The 22,836-nt window shown below is 38.1% G+C and overlaps 1 protein-coding gene across 2 annotated transcripts in view; it reads right to left on the minus strand.

Moving 5' to 3' along the window:
- Positions 1 to 22,096, minus strand: part of LOC5565339 — a 127,520-nt gene extending 105,424 nt beyond the window's left edge. Inside the window, exon 1 of one of the 2 annotated variants that reach the window (XM_021849649.1) lies at positions 21,593 to 22,096. In XM_021849649.1, coding sequence (XP_021705341.1) covers positions 21,593 to 21,622 — 30 coding nt within the window. In that variant the 5' untranslated portion in view covers positions 21,623 to 22,096. The remainder of the gene's footprint in view (positions 1 to 21,592) is intronic. The other variant, XM_021849648.1, reaches the window with a different exon arrangement.
- Positions 22,097 to 22,836: the final 740 nt, after the last annotated feature.

Raw genomic sequence — 22,836 nt, forward strand, 5'->3', positions numbered from 1 at the left:
TGATTCACTTTGACATAGGGGTTTTCTCGGCCGAATGGTTTGATACTTTGCGGTAAGAAGTGTTTCAATACATCGCATAATGTGGTCAAATATGACCTTTATAGCTTTAAAAAAAACACTGCCAGGAACAGGATCCGGCTCTTAGCCCTTGAGCTACCGAATAACTTTGCGAAGACACCATCTCTCTAAGTAGTCAGGCTCCTGAGCCTCCTTTAAAAAAAAAACTAAAGTTCATGCTCACCAGCGCCGCCTGGTGGCACAATACTGTATCTTAATGACCACTGCATGTCAGCCCTCGATCTCCTAAACAACATTGTCGAAAATGGTTTATCAATATTTAGTCTAGATTGCGAGGTATTGCATGTTAAACATTAAAAACCAAGAATGTTGTACAAAGTACAACGCGCGACTACCGAAAGTTTAATACACCTTTTACAAAACTCCGATAAACCCTAAAAGGCTTAAACTTCAACAGGTTATTAAGACTACTTCTCAAAACCACTTCTAAACTTCTTAGTTTTGTAGCGTATGAATACATTTACCCTTAAAATGTACTTCAAATCACTAACAGTTAAGAGCTAACTTATATAGCCTTGTAGAACTCGACTAGCGGTATTTAATCTATTGCGACATCCTTTAATACGGAATAAAGCCAGTGTTAAGAGCTTTTACCTAACCAAACATCAGCCAATAAATTGTTTATGAACCATATTTCATTCATAATTTTTAAACCACCATAATGTTTTCCAACTCATTTTTATAACTCTTTTTAATGTATTCGAATCCTCTGAGCAGAAGATCAGATCAGAAAGCATTGAAATTGTTACTTGGGCAGTCTTCAATAAAACTTAACAATGGATTTATTATTACATCCGACGTTTCGGACACATGTGTTCTGCCTTTTTTAGGGAATCTGTGGACAATGATACGTAATGTCGTATTACATGTTGATTATTTTGAAATTATTTTGGAAATCACTTTTGAATTACCCCTTGGCAAATTTTACATCGGGACCAGCTATCGGTATGTGAATTCGAATGTCATTGACTCTACAGATTGAAATCGTTTTAAATCACTCGTAATACAAAAGTTAGGATATTGAAGCGCCATTAAATTGTGCTATGTTTTAAAAAATGTGATCATTAGATCAGGCCATAAAAATTGTAACTTTCCAATCCCTATACAACTCAATTGGATGTATCTGGATGATGAGAAAGTCCGCCTGCAATTTTTTACTACCTGTCGACATATTGCCTATGCTGTGGGCTCGAGATATGGGCTGATGCTGACCAGATTTGTCTACCAGATGTTGTCATGTTGATATTGGGTAAAAGTATTGTCGAGTCAATGTTGATTGTAGCTATAAGTCATATAAGATACGAAGCCTTGCTAAACTATAACTTGTTTTGTCACTATAACTTGTTTTGTCATTATAATTATATAATGTTAAAATATTTGTTGAACACGTTTCACAAGCTTATCTGAATTAAACAAATGTTGGTGTCAGCATAACCATCAGCAGTTGATAAGATTGTGTTTCAATCTTGTTATGTCTCTCAGATCCGGTTACCACGTGGCACGTCGGGAACAAGTAAAACATCTGCCTCCTCATTTATATATGCAGCAGCACAATATTTGAACAAGGCGCAAAGTACACGTGGCAGCTTCCTCGGCTAGAGTTCAGGATGCACCCCGAGGAGGATGTCATATGCTCACCTAAATGACTGCATATCGTTAACCGGTTGCAAGTATGTAGTGCACTGCTACTGTACAGTAGCGGCGGATATCCTATCGGAGCAAATGAGAACCTAATTGATGCTGTCATGAGCAAATGGTAACTTTGAGCAACGTTTGCCGACGCCAGATTTCATTTGTGGCTGCGAACCTCAAAGTTTCGATTGGTAATTGCAATCGAAGTTGAATTTAAGTGACCGAAATGTTGTTGAGGAGGTTATCGTTAGCATATGTTATGTTACTCTTTAGAATCATTCAATTAGTGAATTGGTAATTCAACTACTGCAAACAGAAAGGGACAATACTGTTCAAGAAACCCATAATTTTAGAAATAAGATGTGAATTCAGAGATTTACTCCTTTTTTTTGTGGTAACAACCATATTTAGTCAGTATTTTCGGAAAAGGTGCTTTTGGAAAAGCTTTTAGGATCAGCGCTGAGGGCTACCTCAAAATGTATCAATTAAGATTTTGTCTAATACATATTCAATTTCATTACCCTTTTGAATCCCATGAGCCAGTGCAGATCGTTATCCTCAGCAGATTCTCCTCTAGGTGGAGTAAACCCTCAGTTTGTTCGCTATTAATTATTGATTATACTGGTCTCCCGGGGTTTCCGCTTGCAGATCCTCTGTACCGGTGTGGAAAGGATCAGAGATGCATAATTAATTTCGCCGCACGCATTCGCAATTTAGTTGCGAAGACGATGGTCGGGTTTGCTACAGGGGAGCCTCAATATGGCGTACAAAGAACAATCAATTAAATAATTCTTCTTTTTTCTATTGCACTAGGTTTTCAGCTATGAAGGATTTCAATTCAAAAGGGATTAAAATTTGTTCAATATAGGTTCAACGAAATAGTGATAAACCAGTTATAGTTGAAGTATTACGTATCAATATCTTAATTTTGATATTTTAATGGGTGAAAAAGATTCAGGCATGAATGCCTTAGAAAAATTTGACATTTCCACTTTTAACACGTTCTAAAAATAGTTCAAGGGCTACACAAATTTTGAAACCGTAGATTCTGGATCAATTTTGAACATTAATTCAGAATATGTGAAACAACTAAATTTCCCTAAACAACTGAATTTGATCGATATTACCTTTATTGTGACTATCCTGTGCTAGGTATTAAAATGGGTTTTGCTTCATAATTTCTTCTTTTCAAAGCACGGATCTACCTATTTCATCAGGATTGATCCAATATTCAAGCTTTCCGATAGTACATACATCATGGAGAGACCTATTTTCTTTTTTCCACATTGCACACAACACGTTCAGATGGAAGCAGAGCATAATATATTCTCTATGATGCCAAAGCCAGTTGCTGTTCACCCGTCAATAGGATGAATAATGTGCATGCACTTTGCTCTCGGCGAAAGTCAAAAAAAAGTTCTACGGAAGGATAGAAAAAAATAGAGGAAGGCGGGAAAAAGTGCTTCTTTTAGTGAACTGATGTCAAACTTTTAAGATTAATCATCAATACTCATGTGGTTAAATTAATCCATTCTGTTTCACTCCAGGCACATAATTGTAGAACAATTCTGAGGGTCCTCCTAAAATTTGAGCTCATTTGGATGAAAATTTTAAGCGAAAAACACTGAAGATTTTTCAAATCAAAAACACATCAATCACATCGTGGTGCAAAAGTGCGGGGTCACCTCTCAGTATGGTATATCATGCTAAAATTTGGGGTCACTAGTTAGAACTTACTTAAAACACGAAATTTCTGTAAAATCTCATAACAATTATTTACGCCTCTTAAATTTAGGATAACCCTCCTTAAGGAAAAATGAAAATATTTCTGTTAAAATCACTATCTCTAATGGAAAACCACATCAATAGGCTCAATATCTACCAGTTTGTTTAAAAAATGCAAGATTGTCCTCAAGGTCTATTCAAGGTGATTATAGAATGGAGCCACACCTCAAATTTTCAAATGCATAGGTCTTGAGAACCAAACAGCGCTACGCGTTGAAAATTTTCACATTGATCACAACCAGCAAGCAACTAATTTGATTGATTTTCAATGCGAAATGTTGTCAGATTCACCAGTCTTGTGCACTTGAAAATTCAAAGTTGGGCTTCGTTTTAAAATCACCTTGATAGACCTAATACAGCATCTAATAATTATCTGAATCCCGCACTTCAAAAAGAGCCTGGACAATATGCCCCACAACAAACGGATAGTATTGCAATTTTAGGGAAAACTTTACGTTTTACGGTTCAACGAAAAGCTACCGCAGCTGATAAACCAAAGTAGGCTTCAATGACACCTTGGATACCGTCTTTATGTTATTTGTTGCTATTTTCCATAGTGCTTTCTCTTTCAAACATGCTGTTATTGATTTGTTGCTTCAATGATAGAATGATTTCGCAGCTTGCGGTAGAACTTTGACACCTGCGGTAAAACTCTGCGGCTACCGTAAATCAGAAAATTTTCTTAACAATCGCAATACGCCCCATGACAAATGGACAGTATATCCCACAACGTTTTCTGCCCCAGGACCGTCAGCTGCTTGTGCACGCTTAAAACTGCTAAAGAACTTGCTCAGGAATAGATGGATCTGGGGATCCAGATATCAGTTTAAGCTGAAAACTTGATCGATTAGTCACACGCTGGCGGTTACCAATCAATTAAATTTTCAGCATGAAAAGTTATCTGATTCATCAGATTTAAGCTTTTGAAAATTAGAGGATTACCTTCGATGCATTTTCACCTTAAATGTATAGGAGATTACTGTTCTATTTGATTCACAAATTTGGTCGATGCAACACTGAGAAATAATGTTATCTGTTTTCGATGTTAGTTTTGCAAAACATAACAACTTTAAGTGGAATTGTATAAAATAAGAATCAAGCATGTTTGTTTTCAAAATACCTACGAAAAGCTTTTTAAGCTCTCATATTTGTCATTACTTTATACATTTCAAGGTGGTGAACGTATTTGATCATCTGATTTGCACCCTTCTTTATTTGATTGGCAGTTCTTTCGAGTTTTACCGTCCTCAGTATTTTAGGCAACATTTGTATAGTCGAGAATGACCAAACACCACCTTCTTTTGACTGCTTATCGTTCTTTCTAATTCACCATCCTGCCACTGAAAACGATTATAGCATCTGTATGAACTGCTCCACTTTTCGGGGAAACGGGTCATTCGGGGAAATGGCATTCGGGTAAACGGGTCATTCGGGGAACTGGCGTTCGGGGAACCGACATTCGTGGGAAAGTAGCACAATCAAAAAAACTGGATACCTAGCCCTAAATAACCCAATTCATTCAACTCTTGTCTTGGAATATCCTCAAATCATTTTCATATATTAAATCTGATGATTCTTCTGAGATTTTGCCGTAAATTATTTCATCATCATGTACTGAGGAACATCTCAGAAGATTCTTAATGATATTCATGGAATAAATTATCCAAAAGGTCTTCCATAGATACCTCTGAGAATAACTACAATAGTTTATGTTGAGGTTATTGCTTGTTTTCGTTAAGAATTAACACCAGAAACTATTTCAGTAATTCAGATACTTCTCTTGGATCAGCGGAATTACTCAAAATATCTTTCCAGGATTCGTCCCAAGATGAGCTTCACAAACTGTATCAAAATTATAATAGTAACATCTTCGGAAGCTCCACTTCCTTGAAATTCATTCAGAGATACCTACATGAATTTCCTCAAGTAGTACTCGAATATGTTCTTGAAGATTTTTTTCTAGAATGGTTGCAGTAATTTCTAAAGTAACTTTTTCTACAAATCGATAGTAATTTTTTTGATTTGTTACTTTTTCTGGATTTATTCCTTATGTATTGAAAAACAATCCAACAAAATTTAACATAAATTCGAAGATACAATTTTTACAAGCTGATAAACTTGCATGCAAGTTGGCTGAAATATCAAATTTTGCCTTTTTCATAAACGACAATGGAATGGATGCAATTTTAAATTAAGTAAATAGTGATATTTTGGTGCGCGAGACAAAAACGTGTTCCGCAGTGTAATAGCCTGTCGTTAATGAATAGTATTTTGAAGAAGCAATCATTGTGACTTCAAGCAATTCATCTACCAAGCAAATCTACCAAAAATTTTCATACGCAAGCCCCCCTGTTTGTTACAACTGTTATTTACCTGGACATATTGCCACACATTGTCGGAAACCGAGCAGCCATCAATCAAGAAATTGTGGTCGAGATGCTTTCTGTAGGAATCCAGTTGAGAGAAAACGTTTTGGAAATGAGAAAATACCAAGGATCGCAGCTGTTCAAAATGATCCAGACTTTGATAACAAGACGGTTGACCTTGAACATGACGGACTGGTTGATAGTCATTTGACAGATTTTAAAATTAATTTGAAAGCGTTATTTGATACAGGAAGCCCAGTTTGTCTGATACGCCTTAATTTAGCAAAAAGAAGAAAATGTATCCTTATAATAGCAAAAACACATTCAAGGGTATCGGAGGATCTGGACTAAAGATTGGGAGTAGCTTAGTGTAATGTAATTACTTAATATCTGAATACTACATACATCTGCCCTTCCACTGTATTAACTTAGTCAAATTTCTGAAAACTATTGCTGAAGTAATTCTTGCGTAAATTATTGTAAAAAAAAACTCAAAAGAAACATTTGGAGGAAAAGAAACCTTTTGAAAATTGATAATAAATCTTCGTGCTGTTTAGTGGAATAACTATAAATAAATTAACACCGTATGTATTATACCATTTAATTCTACTAGATTTTGTATCCTTTGGCAGAGACGTGTATTTCGACGTCAACAGTAAGGCCGTCTTAAGTGTTGCATACTAGACACGACTTCGAGTCGAGTACACGACATTGAAAACGGCCTTATAGTTGAGGTCGAAATATGCTTATCTGTCAAAGGATACAAACTGTAGTGGAATTAAATAGTATAGCAATTCTGTTTTTATTTATTAACTTTTAAAAATCCCAACAAATGTTTTGCAGGAGTTTTGTTTAGTTTAACTTTAAGAGTTCTCGAAGAATTTATGCAATTTACGGTGAAGGGCGAAGCTCTTCAAAAGTGGATGAAATGTAATATGTTGCCTTGTTGTTTTTCACATGAATGTATAATATTGGAATGCACATGTTCGATTTTGGCAAACATTCCACGATTAAGTCGTAAAATAAATCTTGTTTTCGTAATATTTGATGAAAATTTCAAAACACTTGTTTTAAATAACATGCTTTGTTAAAAATATGATTAATTTCCTTTGTTATGAATGCAAACATTTTCTATCAATTTCATAAAGGTGTACTTGACGCCATCCTCCCCTACCGGCGTTATTCTCGTTTCGTTGAACGTTTTTCAAGCTTCGAGGATGTCGATCACAGTCATTAGTTGACGAGGAAATAGTGAGTGCAGCAAAAGGCTAAGCGACGGTCATTCATCTAATTGGGTGGAACGGTGCAATACCGGATGAAAAAAATGTTTGAACTTGCTCCGCCTGCCCTGGAATGATCAGCCATAGCTAAAAGTCTGGTACGGTGGAACCAAGATTTTCAAAGCGAAAACGCTTATTCAGGTTAAATGAGTGTTCATTTCAACAACTATTAACCTTTCACTTCAAAGAGGCAAATATAGTGGTTCACGCTCACACTAATTGCTCAAAAACTATGCAAACCAAAAAGTGGAAAAATCTTAAAGTTTTGAATCTTGTGAGGTTATCCTAATAGGATACTATCAAAGAACGATCAAAATGTTCAGTAAACGAATTTGCAATGCCATTTATCATCTTCCACTTTATGGATTGCCCACTTGTTGGAAAAGTGTAACGTTTGCACTGTTGGCGTTGGCTGAACCGCGAAAATTCGCTCACCCAGGATCGAATCATTAACCTAATGGACCACCGAGAAATGTCGGTAACCGCAGGGAAGCTCAAAACTGTTACCGAGTAACAGGTTTGAACATTAGGGTGTGGCTTATTTTTCGGCTTATTCTCCTCTGAATTCAAATCACATAAAAAACTAAACCTCTAAATTAAACTCAAAAATATTTAATTTTACAGGTGGCGCAAGCGATTTGATTGAAGGTGAACCTTCAAGTTATTATTTTCATGCTTTAGGGTGTCTTTTCGTTAAATATCTATTTAAAAACAATTTCAACTATATTTTTTGTTCACGCTGTTTTAAACAATAAAATTATTTTCCAAAACATATAAAGAGATTTGAAATCGGTTTAGTATTCTCGAAGTATTAGCCCAGATAGGCGTAGCGGTAAACGAGCAGCTATTCAGCAAAAGCAAGCTGAAGGTAGTGGGTTCGAATGCCACCAGTCGAAGATCTTTTCAAGTTGGAAATTCGACTCGACTTCCCAGAGCATAGAGTATCATCGTACCTGCCACACGATGTACACATGCAAAAATGGTCAATTATCGAAGAAAACTCTCAGTAAATAACTGTGGAGGTGCTCATAAGAACTGTGGAAGTGAAGTGAAGTATTTAGGATCTGTCCCAGTTGGGACATAATACCAGAAAAAAGGAGAAAGGTGGTATTTATGAGTAAAATGAGAAAAAAATGGAGAAAACTATTTTAAACTTATACTAGTTAATAGTTATACTGATAAATGTTATGCCATGTAAACTTTTCATAATTTTTGTAGAATGGAGCTAGATGATTCAATAGTGACTGAAAATTGTCAAACTTATGTAAACTTCACTTAAAATAATATTTTATGACTTCATAATTCACCTTCAAGTAACTTGCATGACCTCTAAATCTTAAATTAATTAACTTATTACGCGTGGTAAAGATGGACAAATTATGGGTGAAATTATGAAAAAACCCACGTGCTCGGCTGGAATTTGAACCTATCGAAAAAAACAAGCCGCGCCCTATTGTATATACATATGCATGGTGCTGGCTGTGATACTTTCCGGTTCAAAGTACCATCCAGACGCTGAACCAGGTCGTACACACTGGGATCAACCGCTTTCACACGCAGGCATGGATGAAGGTCAATTATGATGATGAGGAGTGATTGTTCTTCGTTAGGAGGAAAACGACAGGATCCGAATGAGATGGAGGATAAATGTAGATGGGAAATATATGGAGAAAAGTCGTGCTTCCAATGAAGGAATAGGACTAAGTACCTATATCTACTCAATTTATTTTCAGCAAATATAGACGGGATTGGTGATCTAATGGCTATCGCTTCTACTTCATAAGCAGAAGGTCATGGGTTCAATCTCAGACCCGTCCCTTTCCACATACTTTGTTATTTGTGGTTTTCACTTGATTCTATCTTCAACTCTTAATCTATCACATTTAAAAATATTCGTTCATAGCAATTGATAGAACCTGAGACGGACAGTAAACCGTTTCCCAACGCTTCCATTCTGACATTATTATAGCACGCCTTTCCTTACTATAAGGCGAAAGCAATATGCTAATCAAAAGCAAGCCTTTTTGCCATAAAATGACCTTACCTCTATATCAGGCCTGCCCAACCTTTTTTACCCTTCTTGGCTTAAATGGCTGCCGCGTTCACAATAGTAGTCCAATCTGAGAAATTTATATCTCAAATGAAAGCTTGGTATAATATTTGATTGATCTAAGTATAATAATTCAAATTTACATCAAACTCTTTGCTAGCGATGCAGACAAAGGCAATAATCAGTCCGGCCCGCGGGCCGCACCAATTTTTCGACTTAACTGCATCTGCAGCGAAGAGTGTGATACAAAGTCCTTTTTTATATACATGGACTAGTGGTCCCGGCAAACTTCGTCTTGCCATCTAGTAGGCTGTTGAAAAATGTCATGGAACCTCTCACACAACATGACATATTAGTACTCCCCCTTTATACCAAACTTTCCCACAACTTCCCTAAACTTTTTCATCACACGAACACGTTGGAGCCCTTCAAGAAGACAACAGTGAAAGAATTGTGCAAATCGGGTGTCCCGTTCTGAAGTTATTTCGTGACATACAAACACCACTCCATTTTTATTTATATAGAAGATAGATAGATTAGGCTGATACAAATATTAATTTTCTTTTATGTCCGAAACCACTTGGACGGTACGAGGGGGGGGGGATAAAAATAAATAAGGAACAAAAAAATAAAAATGAAAAAAAAAGTTATTTTTCGAATTTTTATTTTTAACGATAGTTGTTAAGCTTTTTCAAATCGTCATTTGGATAATTATTTTACCTGGGTTTTACTCTAAAAATTAAAAAAAAACCTAACTGATTGTCAAAAAAATGATGAATCGTTTTTTTCTCCCCTTCAAAATTTTCGGATTTTTGAAGGGGGGGGGGGACATAAAAGAAAATTAATATTTGTATCAGTCTTAGTTAGATATAATACCAAACTTTGATTTGAGGTACAAATTTCACAGATCGGACTATTTGTACGAATACGGCAACCATTTAAGCCAAAAAAGAATCAAAAAGGTTGGCCTGCTCTATATCTTCCAGCATTAACTGGCGTAAATTCATGGGTACATCCGGTCTACTGTGAGCCAGTTTTAAATACAACATCAATTCCTCCCTATTCCCCTCATTGGTCTGCATTTTGACGGGGTAGGCGCCATTATTGCCTATAGTCCCAAGCAGTCTTCTGGTTAATTCCTCGTGTAAGTAAAGCTGATCTGGTGATACTGGAGATACGATATCAGTTTTCAATTAGTCTTTACCACTTAATATTTATTAAGTGGACTAATTGAAAACTGAGCTAAAACCAATGGAAAATAGTATTACAGCTTCCTATGGATCCTTTTCCTACTAGTCATATTTAAACTCTGAGCTTGTCTACCCATAAATGTCAGGTTAAATAAAAGTAATTCTTGGTTTATGACGAGGGATGTTAGTGAAAGTTTGATTGAGTTAAGTAAACTACAACAATATACAAAGCCATTTTTTTTTGAAATTAGATTTTTGTCATCTACACAATTTGCTTCTGAATTGCTCAAATGTTTTCAATAACATATTGCTTTTAAAGAGAACAATAATCTCGTATGATATGTATGGTAGCCGAAGTAGTAACTAGAGTTTCCAAATTTCTCGGGATTTGATTTCCAGGGAAACGGGAAATCCCGGGATCCCGGTAAATTCTAAAAAATGAAGCCAATTTGGTCGAATTTTCTTTATCAAATTATTCGTATTTCGTGTAAGGTCAGTGTTGCATTAGTAGACGGTCCCCTATAGTCGCACTAGCGGCTTTTATTGACCATTTTGCTATACACACTTAATTCAGAATGCCGAATCTCGGCTAATTTTAACCGAGATCCGCACAGCCGAGAAGTTGGCAAACAAATTTCCTGGGATCTCAGCAAATAAAAGCCGAGTATCAGTAAATCGTGCTTCGTTGCTAAGCAACCGGACAATTTGTTAGCTGAGTCTCGGTTAAATTCGGGAAACCGAGATTCGCACAGCCGAGCTCGTGAAAAAAATCTAAGTGTGTAAATTGTTGCAAAATATTTTTTTACATGAAGCTCAGGAACTATTTATCTAAGTACCATTGATACACAAATCGATCTTGTTAAAAATATGATCGAAATATAGTTTTGCTTATAGTTTAAGCTCCCTTGCTTCTATAGCAAACTTATTGTTCCTATAGTAGCAAACTATTTTTTTATATAAGTCGGAAGCTTTTGATCCACACTTTAAAGGAAAAATGTAAAAGTTTTGTAAAATTACGGTTTGGATTTGTATTTGTGTTCCTATAGTAGCCCAAGCATCAATAAATACAAAAATTTGAGTTTTCTTCGTATTTTTTATGTTTTTTACAAAACCGAGATAAAATGCTTTCAGATGACGTATATGCATCTGGGTTTATTTTTTGATTTTATTCGAATATTTGTTCTTAGTTATGCAGCTTCAAAATTCAACATTTACATGGTACATCACCCTATTTTATTTTATACCAGTACATTTGTTGGTCATTTCTCTTCTTTGTGACTAATTTATTCATGTTCCTCTAAAACAATGTTAGCTTCATTTCAAAACCTAGGTTTCAAAACAACAAAGCCTTAAACAAAAGTCCACGTGGAATTTATACTTGGTAAATCGTATGAAGTTTAGAATAAAATCCAACTAGGGTCTTTATATTGAAAATTGTGACTGTAACATCCATGAAACCTTTATAAGCCTACTCAATTCATAGAAAAGAGCCTTCGAAAATTCTTTTATTTTATATAGCATATACTCTTTCGTCAAAAACGATATCCATTTTATGAATAACTATTTTATTACGTAAAAACAAAAAAATCAGCACCGAAATATATTTAGTGATGTAGTGAGTTCATTGGTTAGAATTATATGAAAAGCAAATTTTGCGTTGGTTTTTGTTTGAAAATAGATAGTAAATTCTTTTTTATATAAAGCTACCTGGAAAATATGGAAATCCCGGGAAATACGGGAAACAGAAAATCATTTCCCGGGAAACGGGAATCCCGGGAAATCTCAATTCCCGGGAAATCTTCCCGGGAATGCAAACTCTAGTAGTAACTCTGCAAGAAATGCCTTGAATCTCACTAAATCAAAATCGTCCAATGTACAGCCCGTGGCCAACTACCTATTCCAATTATTAGTTTGTTAATTATTTTCATTATTTTTAAAAATCTTCAGAATTCACTTGACTTCAGGATGAATTCACAAAACTTAATGTCAAAATTTGAAAATACTCGAAGCAAGATTCTAAGCACTCTCCTTTAAAGATTTATGTATCATTAAAACAGTTCGAAAAATTAAGCTTAAAAATGCATTCGTTTATTTATTCATTTTTTTTTTCATTCATCATTTCTCACTGCGATCAGCTATTAGATCTATTGTGAAAATGTATTCATAAATGCAGTTCATAATGCGTGAAAACAAATATTTTATTATGTAATTAGATTATTTTTCAGTTTCGACATATACAGTCGAATTTCGTTCGTTGCACTATCTTTAAGTGGGCTACGTTTTAATTGGGCTCCCGTTAGTTGGGCTGTAGCCCACCTAAAACGAAGGCAAACGTCATTTTCTGACATAAGATGCAATTTATCAATGTTGGTAGCTCTGTTTTTCTTTTGTAAAATTTGTTATTTGACAGCTCGAAACTCAACCCTATTAGTGAAAATCTTCCACTAAGTGGGCTACAGGTTTAGTGCAACGAACGAAAGTTGACTGTACTTCAATTTTACTTGGGCCCCTTCATGAATCATATTTGGAAATGGGTTTATCCAGGGGGGGGGGGTGTATACGCAACGAGGTTCGCCTACCGTTCATGTTTTGTAGGTGTATTCGTTTGGCTCACAACGCTGCTCCACTGAGCCAGAAATTGCGTACGATCATAAGAGAGTCTTATGAAATACAAAACGTCCGATATTCACAATAAATTCTTGTCATTATCATTAGAGATCTTATGAATATCTTTATTTTCCTAAATTCAAAGAACGATTCTCTAAATACATAATGGTCGAAAAGAATTCCATTATTGATATCTATGATCCTTCATAAGAGTATCTTATAATATTATACCCATTTATATTATGAACGCAATGATCGATGGAAGTTCACAAGTTTTTCTTATGAGTCTCATTAGATGCTTCTTATGTCTTTATTCCATAAGAAATTCGTACGAAATTCTTACGTGTTTTTCGATAGGAAATCGACTGTTTTTCACAAGTGTTAATAATAATTGTCATACGCGTGCTTATGAATTTCTATTGTGAATATTATGTTATTACCATCGTTCCACGTAATTCATAAGATTTTCGTATAAAATTGTTAAGAAAATCGTACTCCATTAGATTGTCTTATGAAAGCCAATGATCAATGATCGTATGATAACCAAAACGAGTTTCTTATGAAATTATATCTGTCTATGTAATGAGTATTGTTTCCTAAGTCTGCTATGGAATTTTATAAGATTCTCGAATGAAAAACAAAATACTTCTTATGTCGTTATTCCATAAAAAATCTTATGTACCTCATACGTTCCGTTTCCTCAGTGTAGGCATCCCGCAGCTTGAGTGTTGAAATGCATCAGCATTTGCTGTCTGGCATGGCCCGCGTTTCGACCTGTGCTGTTTGGGTCGGCCTGTGTGAGAGATGATGCTATTTGGGACGGCCCGTCCGAGAGATGATTGTTAGGTGAGGCCCACCCTGGGTTTATCAGAAATGACTTTACAAATCTCCATAAGAATTTCTGCAGGGATTTTAGTAGAACTTTATCAAGAAGTGTTATTTCAACAGTTTTCTGCCGAAACTTGTTCAATCATTCCTCCAAGCATGATTTCGGAGATGCCTTAATCAGAAACTCGATGCAATTCTTTCTTTTTTCCCCCTTCAAGAAAACCTCTATCAATTTCCTTAGTTTCCCAAAAAATATTACAAATTCATTCGCAAAGTTCATCGAAAACCTTTCAGAAATATTTCCAAAGAACAAAACAAAATGTTTTTCTTTTTTTCTGTTAACACTGCCTCCTTTTTTTCTGTTAATAAATCCCCGGATTATTCAAGAATTATCTACGAAAGTGTTTTAGAAATGCCTCTTCAGAGGAAAAAAAAAACCAGCAACAGTTTTGATCCAAAATTAGCATGACGCTATAGAAAGAGAAGAATGTGGAGAAATATTTAGCAATATTTGGGAAGACGGAAGGGATTTAAGGTGAAGATGAATCGAAGCCAAAGTTCAAATTTTCAAGAGCACGGATCTGGAGAACCAAACATCCGTTTAAGCCGAAAACTTAATCGATTGGTCACTAGCTGGTGGTGACCAATCGATAAAGTTTTCAGCTTAAACGGATGTTTGGTTCTCCAGATCCGTGCTCTTGAAAATTTGAACTTTGGCTCCGATTAATCTTCATCTTAATGAGATATTTTTAAACAGATTTGTTAGATGTGATTTTACAATAAGTTTGTTATTAATTAAGCCCACTGTTTATTTTTTGTTTACAGTGTCCCCGTTTACTATCGCCGTTTTTTTAATTTCGTTATCAGATTCGTCCATCAATTTAATAAACAAAACCACAGGCGTAATCAATGAAGTGTGTTGTTTTGCATGAAGCGAAGTTTTGTGTAAATATTCAAATTGAAACTCCTTGCAATCACAAGCACCGCCACACACTGAATTGCGTCAATCAGAGGTGAATATCAGTATCTTACTTACTTATTTGGCTTTACATCAATTATCTTGATAAAGCCTCGCCAACAATATTTCGCCAATTCCCTCGGTTCATGGCCGCTTCTCTCCATCCTCGACTGTGACCCACGCTCTCCAGGTCCTGGTGTACCTGGTCAATCCACCTAGCTCGCTGCGCCCCACGCCTTCTTGTTCCGACCGGATTCGTGGCGAACACCATCTTTACAGGGTTGTTGTCCGGCATTCTTGCAACATGCCCTGCCCAGCGTATCCTTCCAGCTTTAGCTACCTTCACCATACTGGGTTCGCCGTAGAGTTGAGCGAGCTCGTGGTTCATCCTTCGCCGCCACATGCCGTTCTCCTGCACGCCGCCGAAGATCGTCCTTATTACTCGGCGTTCGAAAACCCCAAGAGCTTGCAAGTCCTCCTCGAGCATAGTCCACGCCTCATGCCCATAGAGGACTACCGGTCTTATGAGCGTTTTGTACATCGTGCATTTGGTGCGGGGGTGAATCTTTCTTGACCGCAGTTTCTTCTGGAGCCCATAGTAGGCACGACTTCCGCTGATGATGCGCCTTCGTATTTCCCGACTAACATTGTTGTCAGCCGTCAACAAGGATCCGAGGTAGACGAACTCGTCCACCACCTCGAAGGTATCCCCGTCTATCGTAACACTGCTTCCTAGGCGGGCCCTGTCGCGCTCAGTTCCGCCAACCAGCATGTACTTTGTTTTCGACGCATCTACCATTAGCCCGACTCTTGTTGCTTCGCGTTTCAGGCGGGTGAACAAATCTGCCACCGTTTCAAATTTTCTCCCAATAATATCCATGTCGTCCGCGAAGCAAACAAATTGTCCGGATCTCGTGAAAATCGTGCCTCGACTGTTAAGTCCGGCTCTCCGCATGACACCTTCAAGCGCAATATTGAACAACAGGCACGAAAGTCCGTCGCCCTGTCGTAGTCCCCGCCGAGACTCGAACGAACTGAAATGTTCGCCCGAGATCTTCACGCAGTTTTGCACACCGTCCATCGTTGCTCTGATCAATCTTGTGAGCTTCCCGGGAAAGCTGTTCTCGTCCATGATTTTCCATAGCTCTATGCGGTCGATACTATCGTATGCCGCCTTGAAATCGATAAACAAATGGTGCGTAGGGACCTGGTACTCACGGCATTTCTGGAGGATTTGCCGCACGGACAAGATCTGGTCCGTTGTCGAGCGGCCGTCGATGAAACCTGCTTGATAACTTCCCACGAACTCGTTTGCTATAGGTGATAGACGACGGAAGAGAATCTGGGATAGCACTTTATAGGCGGCGTTTGTCGCCCTTTTTGTAGATAGGGCATATAACGCCTTGCTTCCACTCCTCCGGTAGCTGTTCCATTTCCCAGATTCTGACTATCAGCCGATGCAGACAAGCGGCCAACCTGTCGGGGCCCATGTTGATGAGTTCGGCTCCGATACCATCCTTGCCAGCGGCTTTGTTGTTCTTGAGCTGTTGAATGGCATCCTTAACTTCCCCCATCGTGGGAGCTGGTTGATTTCCGCTGTCCGCTGTGCTGACGTAGCCATCGCCTTCGCTGTCCTGATCTTCTGTGCCTGTGTTCTCTGCGCCATTCAGGTGTTCATCGTAGTGCTGCTTCCACCTTTCGATCACCTCGCGTCCGTCCGTCAAGATGCTCCCATCCTTATCCCGGCACATCTCAGCTCGCGGCACGAAGCCTTTGCGGGATGTGTTGAGCTTCTGATAGAACTTCCGCGTTTCTTGAGAACGGTACAGCAACTCCATCTCTTGGCATTCCACCTCTTCCAGGCGGCGCTTTTTGTCCCGGAATAGGCGGGTTTGCTGTTTCCGCTTCAGTCTGTATCGTTCCATGTTTTGTCGCGTACCATGCTGCAGCATTGCAGCCCGCGCTGCATTCTTCTCCTCTAAAACCTCCTGGCACTCCTCGTCGAACCAATCGTTTCTTGAGCTCCGTTCCACATATCCGACAACGCTTTCGGCAGCGTCGTTAATGGCTGCTTTGACTGTCCTCCAGCAGTCCTCAAGAGGGGGCGTATCGAGCTCGCCCTCATCCGGCAACGCTGCCTCAAGATGCTGCGCGTACGCATTGGCGACATCCGGTTGTTTCAGCCGCTCGAGATTGTACCGGGGCGATCGTCGGTACCGTACATTGTTGATGACGGATAGTTTTGGGCGCAGTTTCACCATCACCAGGTAGTGGTTAGGTTCTGACGTCGGTTATAACGGAGAAGTGCCGTCCATCGATCAAAACGTGGTCGATTTGCGATTCTGTCTGATGAGGTGATCTCCAGGTGTACCGATACGGGAGGCTGTGCTGGAAATAGATGCTACGAATGGCCATGTTCTTGGAGGCGGCAAAATCTATCAGTCGTAGGCCGTTCTCGTTCGTCAGCCGGTGGGCGCTGAAGTTTCCAATCGTCGGTCTGAACTCCTCCTCCTGGCCAACCTGAGCGTTCAAATCTCCTATGATGATCTTGACGTCGTGGCTTGGGCAGCGGTCGTACTCGCGTTCGAGCTGCGCGTAAAATGCGTCCTTGTCATCATCAGTGCTTCCGGACTGTGGGCTATGCACGTTGATTATGCTGAAGTTAAAGAATCGGCCTTTGATTCTTAACTTGCACATTCGTTCATTGATCGGCCACCACCCGATCACGCGCCTTTGCATATCACCCATCACTAAGAAAGCTGTTCCCAGCTCGCGTGTGTTGCCGCAGCTCTGGTAGATGGTATGATTACCTCTAAACGTTCGCACCAATGCTCCTGTCCAGCACACCTCCTGCAGCGCTACGATGTCGAAACCGCGGGTCTTCAGTACATCGGAGAGTATGCGAGTACTTCCAATGAAGTTGAGAGATTTGCAGTTCCACGTACCGAGTTTCCAATCGCTAGTCCATTTCCGTCGCTGTGGTCTTTGCCGATTGTTCCGGTTCGTATTCTCTCGTTGACATTCCTGTGCTGATGTGTTTTTACAGTTGGCTTGCAGGACCTGACACCAACCCCCTAGATTTCCGGAGGACCATTCCCCCTAAATGTTCGGAGGGCCATAGTGCGCAGTTTAGCTTAGAGTCCTTCTCTGGCACTAGGACGATGGTCAGCCGCCCCTGACATGGGGAACAGACGCTGTTGTGAGCCGCTCCTAACGTGGAGTACAGACGCTACAGGTTTGCAAAAGCAAACCCCCCCTTTCCTGTCAGCATACGACCAAAGTTCCCACCGGGGGTTGGTTACCCGATCTTTCCCAAGGTTACTCGTACCCCGGCCAGTACCACGAGGAGGTAGGGATAGGAGTTGCTGCGCAAGAGGCTAAGGACCGCACAAAGGGGTCTATTTTATTCCTGCAGCTACGCGAGGTACCAATGGTACGCCATGCCCAGCCATTTACCGCGCCATATCAGTATCTTGAAATATTTCATATGCACCACTGACATCGTCATAGGAACATGCCACCACGATGTTGCTACATGTGTTGCCATTCAAAATGACCATTAATTGTCTTACAAAGTTTTACAATCGGACTTCAACGTCTGTTATCTGTGTCTTAAACAAGTCTATCCATAATCTGTATGTTGCTTATATCTGTATGTTTTCTGATTAATGTATTTCAAAGAAACCCGTTCTAAGTTTTAGGTGTTTTTGTCTGTGAGATATCGTTCTTAAAATTATAAAAAAAAAACAAGTTTTATCTTTTGCCAACCGATTTCGAACACAATTTAGATATGAGACGATGTTCTTGCTGAAGCCTTGATTGTGCTTCAAGGGTACACTGAAATGAATTTTGTTGTACAAACTACTGAATCCATGGTAAAATTAAGAACTGCACCAACGATTTTCAATCGACTACATTAATCTGTTAACTCTACCAAAACATAGTCAACATCACTACACAAGAAAATATACCGTGATGAATCAAAATCCGGACGGTACCAATATCCGGACACTCCGAAAACATTCATTGATTTCCATGTAAATTTGAAAAATAATTTGGTTTTCATTATGTAGATATTTGTGTAACATTGCGTGTTTTACTACGATTTCTCATCTAGTTATCATTGGCAGAAAATTAATATAAATAACAACATAACTGTAACCCCAGTTTGACAACGTATTTTCGTAGTGCAGCTTTTGTGGTTCAAGCTCATCGGCAAAATAAGAGGAACGTTGGGTGAACAATAATTTATTGAAAAGTGCATTGTTTGTGAATTGTTGGTAAGTGTGTAAAATCTAGTTAATGAACAATTTAAATATATCACAGCGACGAAAAGTAGTGTAAAAGGATATTTTTCAAGCGATTAATGAGTGTCCGGTTCAGTGATCCATTGATTTAAAATCCGGACGCTACGCGTGGGGTTATATTTTGTTTCAGTAAATAACTATTCGGGAAGAAAAATGCGGAGAAAACTTGATGGAAAGCCAGAAAAAGTGTATGTTCGTATGTTATTGAATAATTGTGGAAAAATAGTTCCATAGATAATGATTTTTACCAGTAATCTGATTCCTACTGCAACCAAAGAGAGTGAGTAACCGAAATATGAAATATTCTTAACAGTTAATATTTCAAATCATTACCTATAATGTGTTTGCATGTAATTAGTTTCATCAAATGTAGTTTAATGGTCACATTTGAATGCATTTTTTAATTTAATTTGAATTTAAGTAGCTAGAATACGAGTGTCCGGAATTTGATTCAAGTGTCCGGCTTTTTGATTCATATGTCCGGATTTAAAAACAAGACTGGTGTTACTAATATCATTATTTTAGTATTAATTTCTTTGTTTTAACTAGAATACTTGTCATTTTCATGAAGAATGATGTCCAAACGATTCGCGATTCGGTACATTCATAAAATCAAACGGAAACGGATTGAAATTACACTGAACGAAATCCCCCGCCTCGAATTGAATGATTATTGACTCATCGGAGCCCCATACCTATTTTCAGACACAATCAAGATGATTTTCATCTTCGCGAAAATCAGTTGTTTACAAACCACTCTGAATGAAAATCATCCAGTCTTGGAATGATTTTTATCCTTCAAATAGATGCCTCTAATTGAAAGATTATCATACATACATGTAAGCAATCCCTTTTTCATGTTAGTTATTAATTAAAAATAAATCAAATCAAAAGTTAAGCACTACAAAACGTTGTTGATATTGCTTTATATTTCTCAAATGTGATATAAACTCATTATTCAACATCTTCAGTTTCCAGTTTTTTTTTTCAGCCGTCTTGTAAGGAACATAATTGTGTGATGTATATAGCTCCATGGAACCTAAATCCTCGGATGTTAGCGACCTGTGGTTAGTAGGCACTCTTAAGAAAGCTGAAAAAAAAACGCTAATGAGGATAAAATAAGATTTCAAGTGAAATTACCTGTAATTTCCACGCGGCAATGTTTTTCGAACCACGCTGCCACCACCATGATGTTTACGTTAATATTTACAAGATTAATTTGACGTTTAGGAGCATTCCCTTTTCGTCTAATATATCAGACAGTAATTGAATGATTTTCGGTATGGGACATGGGAGAGCTAATAATCCGTCATAAATTGCATGATAATCATTTGTGTTATCATCATTCGATTATCTTCAGAATATCATTCTGTTATGTTCTAATATTCATCTCTAATTTGGATGATTTTTGTTCAATAAATAGTGGATGCATCATTTTCTTTCATAGTCATTCAAAATGAGGAATATGAAGTTTTATAACCATGTGAATTACAAATCATTCAATGTGCGACCGGAGGTTTCGTTCAGTGTAGTATCAGATCATTTGGCACTGCTTAAGCGTCTGAGTATTGATTCATCACGGTATTCGGTTCATTTAACCAGAATTGCAGTATTTATGACTAGAAACATTCTTGATTTGACAAGCTTGGCATTATACTTTTGACAATGCTTTGTAGTGGATGCTACTATGAACATGGTCACATTTACTGCACTGCTCAGTGATTTTTACCAGATTATAGTAATCTTAACAGATTTTTGTAGTCGGTTGAAACTCGTTGGTGCAGTTCTTAATTCTACCATGGATTCGGTAGATTATACAACAAAATTTGTTTGTGTGTATGTCGTGCATGACAAACTGATGCGTTGTTTTGACTGCTTCGTACATGTTTGGTACTTCAATTAACATCACCTTCGAAATATGGCGGTTTCCTCATTTTTGTCGACATTAAATCTATGTGGTTTGACCAGTCTTCTTACACATTGTTCACATGCCAATCCTCTGAATTCCATCAGCATAAGTTATCAACGAAAGCAAACATTAACATCAAAATGCAAACAATCGAACCGCATCAGGATCAATTAGCTTCCTTTTGCTTCATCGTTTAACCCGGGTGGACTCTGCACTTCAAACTTGTCCAACAATGCTTGACATCTCATAAAAACCTCATATACGTCGTCCCCCTTATTTATCGGAATTTTCTTCTCATCCAATTTTCTAAACAATCAACAGAGCTGAAAGCACAACACATAAATAAGCGTCGGAAAATATACGCAAGCTCGTCTACGTATGGCTACGAAACAGTGGTTGTGTCGTCCGACGTCCGACGGCGGTATACATCCTTGGCCGAATTCCTCTCAAAAAGTTCAACTCTCGCAGTAGTGTATCCATGAAGCACACTTTGACAGAAACTGCCGAAGCACCCTTATTCCACTATCCTGGATCTGCTTCCTCTTTTGCGAAAGCAGGTCACCAGAGCTTATGATGCAAATATATTAGAATTGTTGACCTACCTTGTAGGGCTTTTTGTTGTCTTCTTCCATTTTCGAGCTGATTAGATGTTCTCTGCTACTTACTTCACTTCACAGTTTTAAACACTGTTGTTTTGTTTTTGGCACTATTCAACACAACTGCACTTTAGATCTTTATGCTTTTCTTAACTCACAAAACTTGACCACTTGCACTTGGCTTTCTTTAGAATTCAGGCCACTAGTTAGGTTTTGCTTCTGACACTTCAACTTATTATTCCAAGAACTTTTCACTTTCGTATCACGCACGAGTACGCTCGTTGTAAACAGCTCTAATTCATAGTGTTCTGACTGTTAACTTCCTATTGGTATTCAGTTCACCCCTGGGAACCAAAATACCCAGCCCGCACAAGGAAACACTACCGATTCGAACGCTAGCAGGATTGGTAATAAAATTGCTGTGTCAAATCAGCCAACCAGCCAGACGACTCCACCTCAATTTACGAGAACAAAAACTTTTCGCAGTGGTTCTCCCTTCTTGTTGTGCCGAGATGATGATGCGTGAGAATGTTCTCTCGTCGTGACTCGCGACACCACTATAGACGAGCGTTTGTTTTGTTTGCTATGCAACTGGCCAGACAGCAGCGCACGTATACCGACACAAGTTTGAAGAAACGCGCGAATTTCCACGTGTTCTCTCCTCTCTTGCGAGCAAGTGACTCACGCGGTTTCTCTCCCTCTCGATAAAAAGTGCATTTTCAGGTAATGAGTATTAGGATTTTGTGTACAGCTTCAGACACAAATGTTGTGTTTATGGAGCAAAATAACGTTAGGGCATCTCCAGCAGTGCTACATTTTTAGATTTGTTATTCTTTTGTAAATTACAGTCAGACGATCGACTTATGAAAATATCAGGCTTTGCAAATCTGTGGTTGAAAAAAATTAAAGGGGTAGATATTGAAAGAATTTGAAGATTAATTCTTAAAGGAATACATTTAAAAAATCTTGCAATAATAGTCGCATCCGGCCCACGAAGTGTTTGAAGACTCTTCTCGTATATGGTCTAATGGTTGTTGTACTTTCTTAATATTATAACATATTTACCAATACTTAAAAAGACAAAACTGGTAAAACACAATTCCACTGAATCGTTCGCATAGAAATAGTAGATAAAAAAATAGTAAATAAAACAAAAACATACAGTATTTGCTTACAAACTTTTAAGAACAGATCTCAGAGTATGATTTTCATGGAAAACTTGGACAGACTTCTCCAAAAGTGTAGGAATG

The sequence above is a fragment of the Aedes aegypti genome, chromosome 3 (genome assembly GCF_002204515.2).
Source record: "Aedes aegypti strain LVP_AGWG chromosome 3, AaegL5.0 Primary Assembly, whole genome shotgun sequence".
Classification (NCBI taxonomy): domain Eukaryota; kingdom Metazoa; phylum Arthropoda; class Insecta; order Diptera; family Culicidae; genus Aedes; species Aedes aegypti.